This window comes from Xylaria bambusicola (assembly GCF_022495145.1).
Source record: "Xylaria bambusicola strain CBS 139988 unplaced genomic scaffold F5B22scaffold_62, whole genome shotgun sequence".
In the NCBI taxonomy this organism is placed as follows: domain Eukaryota; kingdom Fungi; phylum Ascomycota; class Sordariomycetes; order Xylariales; family Xylariaceae; genus Xylaria; species Xylaria bambusicola.
The window spans coordinates 121,229-133,205 of NW_025953615.1; the positions used below are offsets into that span (position 1 = coordinate 121,229).

The 11,977-nt window shown below is 50.1% G+C and overlaps 5 protein-coding genes across 5 annotated transcripts; 3 read left to right on the forward strand and 2 right to left on the reverse strand.

Moving 5' to 3' along the window:
* Window position 1: 1 nt before the first annotated feature.
* Window positions 2-1,661, reverse strand: F5B22DRAFT_479016 (uncharacterized protein). Its single transcript, XM_047972225.1, has 2 exons — window positions 236-1,661; window positions 2-155 (listed from the first exon to the last, which is right to left on the reverse strand). The coding sequence occupies exon 1, from the start codon at window positions 1,494-1,496 to the stop codon at window positions 303-305; it is 1,194 nt and encodes a 397-aa protein (XP_047826348.1). The 5' UTR covers window positions 1,497-1,661; the 3' UTR covers window positions 2-155; window positions 236-302.
* Window positions 1,662-4,838: 3,177 nt separating this feature from the next.
* F5B22DRAFT_651045 (mitochondrial dicarboxylate carrier protein) lies at window positions 4,839-5,893 on the forward strand (the record flags this gene model as incomplete). Its single annotated transcript, XM_047979403.1, has 2 exons — window positions 4,839-4,871; window positions 4,949-5,893. 2 exons carry the CDS (start codon window positions 4,839-4,841, stop codon window positions 5,891-5,893), a joined length of 978 nt encoding a protein of 325 aa, XP_047826349.1.
* A 153-nt stretch (window positions 5,894-6,046) lies between these two features.
* Window positions 6,047-7,259, reverse strand: F5B22DRAFT_625273 (apolipo protein O-domain-containing protein). Its single transcript, XM_047976167.1, has 3 exons — window positions 7,127-7,259; window positions 6,961-7,068; window positions 6,047-6,881 (listed from the first exon to the last, which is right to left on the reverse strand). Exons 1-3 carry the CDS (start codon window positions 7,151-7,153, stop codon window positions 6,210-6,212), a joined length of 807 nt encoding a protein of 268 aa, XP_047826350.1. The 5' UTR covers window positions 7,154-7,259; the 3' UTR covers window positions 6,047-6,209.
* A 115-nt stretch (window positions 7,260-7,374) lies between these two features.
* On the forward strand, window positions 7,375-10,229 carry F5B22DRAFT_479078 (peptidase family M3). Its single transcript, XM_047972226.1, has one exon. It carries the CDS (start codon window positions 7,535-7,537, stop codon window positions 9,953-9,955), a length of 2,421 nt encoding a protein of 806 aa, XP_047826351.1. The 5' UTR covers window positions 7,375-7,534; the 3' UTR covers window positions 9,956-10,229.
* A 755-nt stretch (window positions 10,230-10,984) lies between these two features.
* Window positions 10,985-11,946, forward strand: F5B22DRAFT_479086 (WSC domain-containing protein). Its single transcript, XM_047972227.1, has one exon. It carries the CDS (start codon window positions 11,289-11,291, stop codon window positions 11,835-11,837), a length of 549 nt encoding a protein of 182 aa, XP_047826352.1. The 5' UTR covers window positions 10,985-11,288; the 3' UTR covers window positions 11,838-11,946.
* Window positions 11,947-11,977: the final 31 nt, after the last annotated feature.

Sequence of the window (11,977 nt, forward strand, 5' to 3'; positions counted from 1 at the left end):
ATGCTGAGTACTTAGGGACAATTCAGTGTGACAACTTCGATGATTACTTAGTTCATTATCTCTTGGATTTCTCGTAGACCCTCAGATATCATCGCAAACTGGTAGTAGTAGCTCGAGGGTATGCATGTATAGTATGTACAATATGTTCCTGCGCCGTCCAATGCAACCGTAGGGTGTGGTAATATTACCAAGGAAGAAGCTCCCAATAGCCAAGTAATGAGAGATACCCAAATATGCCATGATCATTATACAATTTCCACTACGTCAAGCGTGGCCTTGCCTCAAGATCCTTAGATCAATCATTAGTCCTCCATAAGACCTAGCATGTCCAGCTCTGTCTTGACCATTCGCTCAAATTCCTCGCGGTCGATACCCGATGCTCTCGATAACAAGAAAAGGCTTTTTATGCTGCGTGAAACATGCTGCTTAACTCCGAAGTCGTTCTGCTCTTGGCGTGCCGCGGCTGCTTCGAGCTTCTCGACAGACGCATTGGAACCGGCACTCGATCCTGGTCTCGGGCAAGGATGGACGAGACCTGGCTCGTCGTCGCTCTTCGAGTGGGGAGAGCTGGACTTAGGTGGCTCTGCCAACATCCACGAATCTTGAATACCGTTTTCTGCTACTTCCCCGTCGCTATGTCCGTTCTGTGTAGCGTCCATTGCCCTTGGGGCTAGGCCAAGCGGCGGAGAAACGTCCACGTGAGCCTCCTCGTCTGGGTCATGATTATCCATAGCAGGCTGAACATGATCATACTGAGCAAAGTAATCGTCTTCGTTAGCCTTGGTGGTGGTATTCCATGTATGCGAGATTTGAGGCGCCGGCGACCTTTTTGTAGCGGGCGTTTTTGTGCCTGGTGTGGCATCATATCTAGCCCAGTAATCGTCGTCATCGTCGTCGTCATCTTCCACTCCATGTCCGGTTATGCCATTCTGTGGATTTAGGAGGCCATTGGATGTCGACGCCGACGCCGACTTGGACAGTTTTGATTCTTTGAACTGCCGTTCAGCTTCATCTATTGTCGAAGCTCCCCCAAAACTAGAAAAGGGCGACGATCTGTCTGGGACTGTGACCTCCCCAACTTTCCAACCCGATTCCTCTCCATCAAGAGTACAGTATAAAAGACGAAAAGCTAACTCTAACTCCCTAGACGCGACAAAGGCCTCTAGAGTTTCCTCGTCCAACCGGCGAAATCGAGTTTCAGTGTCATAGTCCCAGTCTATTTCAATTTCACCGGATGCGGGATGTGGCTCCAGTCGCTCGCCTTGGGCAATCTCAGTCAGCTTCGAAACCTTGGAAGTATCATAGCATAGTAGTCGAATCCATGGGTCATTCGTAGAACTTAGAGATAGGAACTGAACCCGCTGGCGTAGAATTGGCGTGAGGAGAGGTAGGACGGATTCGGACGGCTGCAGCGAAACTGCAGCAGCACGGAGTGAGGGAATGAGAGGGCCAAGAGTTTTTGGAAGGTCTGGCGACCGAATTGGTGTTACCGTCATCCTGGGAGCGGTTTATCGTCGCCTCGCTGAAGACAGAGTGATATTTGCAAGTTTGGTCGTGGTTCAAGCTCGTATTCGCGGGGAGCTTCAGGTTTTCTATCACATGCAATCTGACATGGAAGTAGATGGAAGCCCGCCGATAGCGGCTGAGTCAAAAGAGATGAGCAGCTCCGCCAGTATCTGAACTGTCTCAGCGGCGCAGATGGGGAGAGATGAACTCTGAGTGAGGTTTGCTGAGTGAAGGCTCTAACGTGTAGTCACAGCCAGATGCGGCATACAACACAGACTGTGAGATGATGGGAGGCAGCACAACTAAGTAGCAGGCAGTGTATGTATGTAGATAGGCAGAAGTACCACACAGCTATGGTTGGCGGGCGGGAGGATGCAGCTGGGTTTCATTCGAACACCCTCATCGAACGATGCTGGTGTGGCCTGCTGCAAGTGATACGTGTAGAGTTATGTGCGTCGTCAGTCGATCATTCATTCACATGCAGCCAGCCAGGACCAGAGCTACGTAGTATGTCTAAGGTCTCGACGAGAAACGTCGGCGAATCCCCAAAGTTGACCACCAGTATCGGTGCTAGTGCTAGCAGTCGTAGAAGAAACGGGAAAAGAAGTATGGGCGGTCACGACTAATTCTATCCATCCCCCGATCATGGACATCTCATCGCGACTTTATTTCATTTCGCCTTCGGGCGGACGGAAAGTCACGATAGAGAGGGGCACGCTAACAGGCAGCGGCCAATTGGAGACGGGCTTTGGTCAGTAACCAAACTGCATGGTATTTACATATGTCTGGAGATACATACATAAATAACATACCGGTAGAGTAGTAGACACACACAATTGGTCCCGAGGTCCTTGTCTGTGCTGCGCCATGAAAGCATCATCAGCATACACTTTTGATATCCAATGTGTTTGTGACATCATCCCCTTCGTCAGCTCTCTCCTTACCCGAAGAGACTAAGTTCTGTACTATACACTATCATCAGATTCGTGCTAGGCTTGGAGATGCTGCTCGTGACTATAGATACAATGCAATACCTACATACGAGGAAGTTGGAGAAACCTCCAGCCCGTCTCCAAAACTGCCCAGCTCGCCAGTGAATTACGCTACTGTACGTAACTAGCTGTACGTGCCTACATATGCGGGGGAGCTCCATAATTGGTGGTCACAGTAAATGTCGGGGGGCGCGTGCACCGTATCGGCTTTGATTTCGTGGGATGGGCGTCTCGGCGTGGACGTGTACTTCAGCCGGGCGGAGTTGGGCGAGGGTTGTCTATGCACGTCGAGCGATGCCGTTACTGTCCTACCAATGCAACAAGTTAGTATTCATATCGTCAACGATACAATGCGCCCTCGTTGGATGTCGCAAGCCAGCGACTTCTCACGCTCCGTTAGAACCACCCAGCATCTTAGCGCACAAAGGTAGGGTCTACTACTCTCGCTACTGTATGTATGTAAGTACATGTATTCGACCGACCTCAAGCTCCACGGCAGCTAAGCTTAGTGTAGCCCTAGGTTTTTCTTATTTTTGTTCGGCTGCAGTTATGTCCTTTCCTACTTCGTAAACTAGTGACGGAAAGAGGATTGAAGTCATACGCGCTGTGGACTGGTACTCGGAACGGCTGCTGGGAGTGGACTTCGCAAGGCCACTAACCAGGGAGTTCTGGGCATCTCACAGAGTCTTGTTATCTAATCTGATAATACATCGCATGAAGGCTGCTGTTTGTTTGTTCTAGCACGTGAATCCATAGAGAAAGATTAACTCTCTACAACAACAATATGGGAAATGGGATAGGAAGAACACGAACAAGAACAAGATATCTCTTGAATCCTGCTGATGATGGTCGTGTGGCGAACGAACGGAATAAAGTACCGCCCAAAGACTTCAATCCCAGAACGAGTAGACCAGCTTAGTTCGTAGCCAGGTGGCCAATATTTAATCTAGGTAGCTAGGACTGAATAGAATGGCGAGCTGGCTACCAAGCCTCGAATATACCCAAAGGTGAGGTTCAATATTACCGCTTCTATGGTAGGCGAGTGGTTATAGTCCTAGGAAGTGGCCATTTCAGAAGGAATTTATGACCATATGCCTGCCATACGAGCTTGCGAGGTCATAAAACATGACACAATCATACTTTTGACGCCAGGTGTCGTTGAAAGCGATTATCTGTATGATGAAAGTACTTATTAAATGTCAAGGTATAGTTTGAATAAGCATGCATAAGATAACCTGATCTGACAAACCTTGACATAGTGTTTAGAGGAGGTGTGGCGTCATAAGCTATGCCGACATTAACAATCTAAACAAATGCAATTCAACAATATCACGAAACGGGATATGTGGAAGTTGATATCGCTTAGGTAAGGAGTAGCGAGAGACCAGTAACTGAATTCTCTTTTGCATCCTCATCGAAGACAACTAGTTCTATGCTTGACTGTTCCGCTAACCCCTCGTTAATTTGTCTAGAAAGTCAGATTATTTCGTTGACGATAATTCCAGATCGCCCAACGATCTGTTTCTTGTTCTTAGAGCTTGTGGCAGTTTTATATAACGAAGCTTGGACTTGGATGGATGCTAGGGTGAGTCTAAGATGATGCCTGCGTCAATCATGGGCTGAATAGTCGGAAGTTGCAGTACTGTATCGGAATCCTAAGAATTGACAATATAATCAGGCATGTTTTGATTGCAAACACTGCTCACCTCCTCGCAAATACTTAAGCGAACAATCGCTTGACCACGTCAACGAGCTAGTGTAGGACGCCAACCGTAATGATTCAACAGGAAGGTTGACCAAAGGAAAGAAACCAGATACGCAAGCACATTTTGACCTGGTCTAAATTACTAGGGCACCGAATATATATCACTGACCAACTGTAGGTGCTAGAGGTGCTATTGTATGATTGTTGGCTAGCGGCAATTTGAGCTATGGTATTGCCATTGGCAATATTCCTTTCATCATACCCCCTTTGTTATCACTCCCGAGCGACTTCCTAGGAAGTCACTGCCGCTCAACCAAAGTAACCAACAAACTGAGGTAGATCAGCTTGTGGAGAAAACAGGTACGGAATCACCATTCGTGCGTCCACCGGTGCCAAATTTAGCCATGTATCTCGTCATTATCACTTGGCATCCTTGTCACATCCAAAAACGGTTCCATTAGCAGGTAAGATTCACCAACGACAACCGCGACATTAATTAATCGTCTTATCTTCAAATTTTGGACCATCTACAAATCTAAAAAGCGGTTCTTCTAGATCAGACTGCAGCCACGAATTGGTAGACACAACCTGCATTAGAACCTCAGCCCAACTTGGGCCTTTGCGGATGTACACGCATGTCGCAGACCGGCCAACGCCTTCAAAATGAGGTAAGTTGCTTTCGCTGTCTGATGGGATTTAATCCTGCAGCGCAATCACCGAGATCTAACTCGACGCCACCACACAGGGCTCACGCCTCCAAGTAGTTGCCGCGGGAGCCACCGCCGGTCTGGTCTCGAGGTTCGTCATTGCACCGCTCGACGTCGTCAAGATCCGGCTCCAGTTGCAGTCGCATTCCCTCTCGGACCCCCTGTCACATGCGAACCTGCGCGGCTCGCCCGTCTACAAGGGCACGTTACGGACGCTACAACATATCGTGCGAAATGAAGGGGTCACGGGACTGTGGAAGGGCAATGTGCCAGCCGAGCTTATGTACGTGTCGTATGCCGCCGTGCAGTTCACGGCGTACCGGTCGACGACGATGCTGCTGCATCGCATGTTCGGCGACGACAACCGCCTCCCGCAAGCGGCCGAGTCCTTTATCAGCGGCGCCGCTGCCGGCGCTGCAGCCACTGCGACTACGTATCCGCTGGACCTGCTGCGTACACGCTTCGCCGCCCAGGGCAACGACCGCGTCTACACGTCTCTGGTGCGGGCGATATGGGAAATCCGCCGCGACGAGGGGTTCAAGGGGTTCTTCCGCGGGTTATCGCCCGGCCTCGCACAAATCGTGCCGCTCATGGGTGTGTTCTTCGCCATATACGAGTCCGCGCGACAGCCGCTCGGCCAGCTGGACCTGCCGTGGGGATCCGGGGACGCAACTGCGGGCGTGCTCGCTAGTGTCGTCGCAAAGACGGGCGTGTTCCCGTTAGATCTCGTGCGCAAGCGTATCCAAGTGCAAGGTCCCACGCGGAATCGCTATGTCCACCGAAACATTCCCGAATATGCAGGCACCATTAGTACGATCAAGCAGATCGTCAAGCAAGAGAGGATAAGGGGCCTTTATAGAGGATTGACGGTGAGTTTGATGAAGGCGGCGCCGGCGAGTGCGGTTACGATGTGGACATACGAAAGAATGATGAACTTCCTTATTAGTTATGGAGACAACGATACGACAGAGACGGCTGTTTAGAAGGAATGTATTATATTATGACGAGAGAGAAGAGGTAGGCTTTCGGCTGTTAAGAACGGGCAGAGATAACACTAGACGGTCACGGTTACATAGATAGGTTTAGCATGGCCACATAGACAGGATACCCTATAGACATGGTAGGACCAAATCGAGTTGTACATTAATGTCTTTATTTTTTCATGCCATCTACTGCAGCGAAACTAACATACATATTTATGTTCATGTTTTGGACAAAGGAAAATGTATGCGTCTATTCAACCGTCTATAGTACAGACACCTTCCTCCTATGGGGTAACAGCCACACTGCGAATTTTGTTTATTTTTTGCCGTTCTTGACCCAGCCCTCGACGACATCGCGAGCATCGCCGACCTTTTCGCCGATGTAGTTCTTGCCGAGTTCTGTATGCATTGTCGTCATGTGCCAAGCATGCTGGATGCTCTCGCGCGTGCGCACGTGCGTCTCGGCGACGGCCGGGAACCGCTGCTCGTACGTCCACAGAAGGTCCGAGACATTGCCCATGGTGACGGGGATGACGACCCAGCCGGCGCCGATGCCCAGTGCCAGAGGGAGAGAAGCGCGGAGGAGGATGTTGCGGTTTCGCGTCATGATGCTGCCGGCCATCGAAGCTACTAGCACGTACACAAGTCCCGGCATCAGCTGTTCACCACTCTCGCGTGTAGGCGCCAGGGACGCAATGGTAGACGTGAAAGACTTCTCTAGGTGGAATGCCTTATCGACGGCGGCATTGACACCATCCTCAGCCGCTACAGCCTGCTTGTATAGAAATAGGCGAACCTTGCCGATTTGTTCGGCTAGGCGGTCTGTGGGTGTTGGGCCCCGCGAAATGATATGCTGCTCATCGTCGACGGGCTCAGGTAGAAGTTTTGACGATGCGGGTATTGTGCTGGATGTCGGAGAGGGTACAGGCGTTGTGCTCTTGGGTAGAGGTGTGTCCTCGAAGTCGTCGTAGATCGGCTTTTTCCTTAGCTGCAATGCTGGTGTTAGCGGCAACAGAGGTCATGAAATGAAGGCATGCGAGAACGGGGACCGGGTGGCTCGTCCGTACAAAAAGTTGATGGTCTTGGATCTGTTGAGGTGGTGCTTCGGCGAGCGCAACCGAGGGAAATAGAGCTCCTCCAACCAGGGTAGCGGCCATGAAAGGTGCGGCGACTCTCTGTAGCAGCTGATCAGCATTGAAATTTCTTGATGGGAGCTCTGTCCGTCGACGTTACCTGTCGCAGCAGCACTCTCGCAGCCATGTTGGCGACCAATTGACGTTGAGGGGGGCGGTATGGGTTGTCTTGAGGTTGGTGAGATGAATTTCAGAAATGCACTCCGTCACTGTCGCTGGCGTGGAGGTACTCTGGTACCTGTCTTTTTTGCGGCCATTTCCGGAGGCTCGGTATGTTAAGCTGCGACTTTTAGGCGACCCGCCCCTGCACCGTAGCATCCCACCGTAGCATCCATTGACCCGCGGTATCGCCTACGCTGTACGCCAAATCTTGCGCCGGTGGACTTTCGCCGGTGGACTTTCCCCATACCTTCTGGTCGTGCAGCATATCTACGCTCGTTTCTCTGTTTTCCCTTTCGCTGTCATGATATTTCTGTCTTATGGTATTTAATATGATGCCCGATACAACATGATCAAAGCTATGCGGTCAGGTCTGTGGACCTGCTCGAGATGTATACATCAAGCTCCCCGAGTTCAACGACAACAGCTACCGAAGCAGCGCTGGTTCTCTGCCGTGTCCGGCACCGCCCATAGCAGTGACGAGGCCGTACAATCCGTACAAGCTGTACCGGCTAACCACTCGACCGCCGATCCAAAGCACGATGATGCTCTTCTACGGCAAATACTCGACTCCCCGCCTACTTCGCGCGGTTTCTTCCAGGCCTTGCCTCAGATCGCGAACCTAAAAAATGTCGGCTTGTTCCGGAACAAGTACTTGACCTCGCCTCAAGGCTTTCTAACATTCGCCGATATCACAATATCCAGGGCTTCGAGGCTCGTCGTCAAAATCACCTGTGCTTCGACTGTGGCAGAATACAAGAATTTAGTCAGGGATTTGGATAGATTAAGCGACCTACTCTGTCGAGTACTAGATGTGACCGACTTTGTGCGGATAACACATCCAGATACTAATATCCAGAAAGCTGCGTCTGTCGCGTGGTCTAAAGCATATATGTATATGAATCAGTTGAACACTTCAACTACATTAAGCGATCAGCTTGATAAGGCTTTAGGAACTCCTGAGGTGGTGGCAAGTTGGAGCGAGGAGGAACAGACTGTTGCAAGGCTCCTGCAACAGGATTTTAAAAAATCCGCGATAAATTTACCAAAGGATTATCGGGATGCTTTTGTAGATGTGGCTCAAAATATTAGCGAGCTGGGTGCTGAGTTCGTGGATTGTATGGAGCCCGAGAAGCACTATGTCGAGTTGCCTAGCAGCAGATTCCAAGGCATTGACCCCCTGATGGCCCATAAAATGGTCCGGCGTGGTGTTCTTCGTCTGCCGACTATGGCCCCGGAGGCCACGGTAGCATTGCGGACAGTGCATGATGAAGATACTCGACAAGCACTCTACTATGCCACACGGACGGCATCTAGGCGTTCAATTGATACGCTGGAGCACATGCTTAAACTTCGTTCTCGTCTCGCCTCGTTATCGGGATACGACAGCTACGGTCACATGGCTCTTCATGATAAAATGATGGCGAAAACCCCGGAATCTGTTCGCCAGTTTCTTCAAGCCCTGTCTAAGCACAATTCTTCGTTCGTGGAAGCTGAGCTTGCTGATCTAATAGGAGAGAAGCGCCAGAGGCTCGGTGGTGACACTACACTTCAGCCTTGGGATAAAGACTATTATATGGAATGTATACGAACTACGATGCGATCAAAACGAAAAATAAATGACCACTTAGCCGCTTACTTCTCTCTTGGTACGGTTATGCAAGGCCTTTCCAGGCTTTTCAATCGACTATATGGTATACGGTTGGTTCCTAGAGAGACACTTCCGGGAGAAACATGGCACCCAGATGTAAAACGGCTAGATGTCATCTCTGACACTGATGGGCACGTAGCCGTTTTATACTGTGATCTATTTTACCGAGATGGTAAATCGCCAAATCCTGCGCACTTCACCGTGCGCTGCTCGCGGGAAATCTCAACAGATGAGATTCAGGAAACATGGGAGCAAAATGGCCAGGGAGGATCGCCTACTTTCGAAACGCCTTTAGAAGCAGCCAATGATGGCATGCATATCTCGCAGCAATCCGGTTCACCAAAGCAATTACCGACAATTGCGTTGCTTTGTGACTTCCACCAGGCACATAATCAGCGAGATCAGCCTGCGCTGCTAGATTATTATCAGGTGGAGACCCTTTTCCATGAGATGGGACATGCGATTCATTCCGTCCTGGCCCGGACCTCACTTCACAATGTAGCTGGGACGAGGTGTGCCACTGATTTCGCCGAACTCCCGTCAACACTAATGGAACACTTCTGTGCAGACCCCTCTGTGCTAGCTCTATTTGCTCGGCATTACAAGACCGACGAACCCCTTCCCTACCACATGGTTGCACAAAGATTGGAAGTTTCCGATCGTTTCGAGGCGTCTGATCGAGAGAATCAAATCATTCTGGCCATGCTAGACCAACAATATCATTCCCCAACTGTGCGAGAGAAAGATTTCGACTCTACGAAGATTTATCTTGATCTTCAAAGGGAGTTTGGCAAGTTACCGCCAGACCCGCCAGGTACGAGGTGGCAAGGCTTCTTTGGGCATCTCTTCGGATATGGCAGTACGTACTACAGTTACCTGTTCGATCAGGTACTCTCAGAACGTGTATGGCGAATTGTCTTCTCGGCGGGCCAAAACGGGGCTGCATTAGATAGAGAAAACGGGGAGCGACTGAAGGAAAACCTCCTCAAGTGGGGTGGCAGTCGCGATCCCTGGAGATGTCTCTCTGACACCTTACAAGATGAGCGTCTGATCGATGGAGACGAGAAAGCTATGAGGCTTGTTGGCAGCTGGGGCATTAAAGATGACCCCCGGAGCTGATGATATATTTCTGCCTTTACGTAGGTATGTTATGTAAATACTGTCGGCAAAACGAAACTCAGCGATAGACCTGCTTCATCTGCTGGGTGCCTATGCTACAGACGGCAATATATCCAGCAGGTTTGTTTCCTCAAGGAAGGAATCTATTCTCATAGCACAAGCGCATAGTAGTGATCTTGTTCGCAAACAGATGAACACAAGCTCAAGGTACTATCTCTTACCTATCGCGGTTCTGCTAACGCCGTTTAGCCGGAACATCGTTAGCGCTCGGCACAGGCTTGAGAGATTGCCGTGAAATACTAACCTTTTTATCTAGACTTGGAATTAGACTCTCGCTATTTAGCGTAGCGTCCGTAATAGACCGTCGGGAGGAATCGGCCGCCTCGCTCCCATGTAAATAATGGATAGTAATGTAATGTAATGTAGGTAGCACATTCTTTCCAACTTGGCCTAGGCCATCGAGTCTGCACCGCGATTGTGCGTCTAGACCCCGCGTCAGCTGGAGCCTGGTGACGCCTCGAACGGGCTGAGGAACAGGGGAGCTTTTTTCAGCTACCTACGCTATCTGTACTTTGGCTATTCGCCCCTTTCGCTTCGCAACGTGTAAGCGCGAACCGTTGGTTGCAGTGCCTGTCAGCTTGCATACATGGGTTCATCGATTTATTGGGTTTGATTTTTTCTTCCCTTCTCTGTTGGTTCTTGAATTGGGTATTTAGATAAGGCATTACAGGAGCGCGGCTTACTAGATTTCACTTTTTGGGTTGTTTCTCACTTTCTTATTTCCCCTTCATTTTCCTGCGAAGAGCTTGTCTGCTCGAAGTGTTCTTGTCGCCGCCGTCTTTCCCATTACATTGTTTCACGTTTCAGAGATCCTGCCAACCCAAGAGTTTGGAATCGTAACACGACGTCTGTCATCACCATCCTTGTCTGCACATACCTATTTGTACGCCCCATGCACGGCATAGCACATCATACTTGAGTACCTGCATATGCCGATAAATAATACTTATTACTGAACCGTCCTTAAAGGCCGATATTGAAGGTTTCTAGATTTGCAGTGTTGGGTTGAGGAGAGGTCGAGCAGGCAATTCCTTTCATTGTCAACAGAGGAGTCGAATTACGAAGAAGCTCTTGGTATCGAGATATATCGAGAGCGACAATTGTGACTCGTACAAGGCCGAAAGTGTTAAAAGACGAGGTGGAACAATCATAGATTTCTCAGTCGCTATTCTGGTTGACTAAAGGCTAGAACGCCGTCAGCTCAGCGATAAAGCATTCTTAAACTTCATCACGTCTCATCCCGACATAAATTTTGCAAAACAAACTCGTCGCGATGCTACGAGGTTACCCCCTCCCCCTTCTTTCCCTCCTCCTAATCACCCCTCCAATCCTACCTCACGTCGCGGCTCAATCTTCCAATAACACTTTAACCATCGTCGACGGCAGCGCCAGTGATTACGTCTACATAGGGTGCTGGAACGAGACCTCCGCGCTCCCGGGAACTACGGGACTTCGCGCCCTGGATGGCGCCAGCGAGACACTACCAGAGGAGATGACGGTAGAGCGGTGTCTGCACTTCTGCGCGCACGACCGCCCGTCGCGCCCATACCAACTCGCGGGCCTAGAGTACTCACGCGAGTGCTGGTGCGGCGACGAGCTGAATTCCCTTAGCGAGCGCTTGTCAGACGGTGCTTGCGACACATCCTGTGATGGTGCGAATACGACGGCGTGTGGCGGCGCGCTGAGATTGAGTCTTTATAATTCTACTTTTGTTGATGCGAACGATAAGAGCGGCGCTGGGGAGTTGAGGGCGGATGGAGCTTGGAAGGGCGCGGTTTTTGGCGCGGTCGTTCTGACGTTGGGATTTGCTTTCGCGGGCTGAATAATTAATTGAGGGTTGATGTATACTATTTTGTGAGTGTAGCGTTTGACTGTATGAGGCATGTTGTGTTCATGAGCATGATGGAACGTTGGTGGGATCGTTGCCCTAAAGTTTAGGGTATAGGCGTTAGGGAGCTGGTG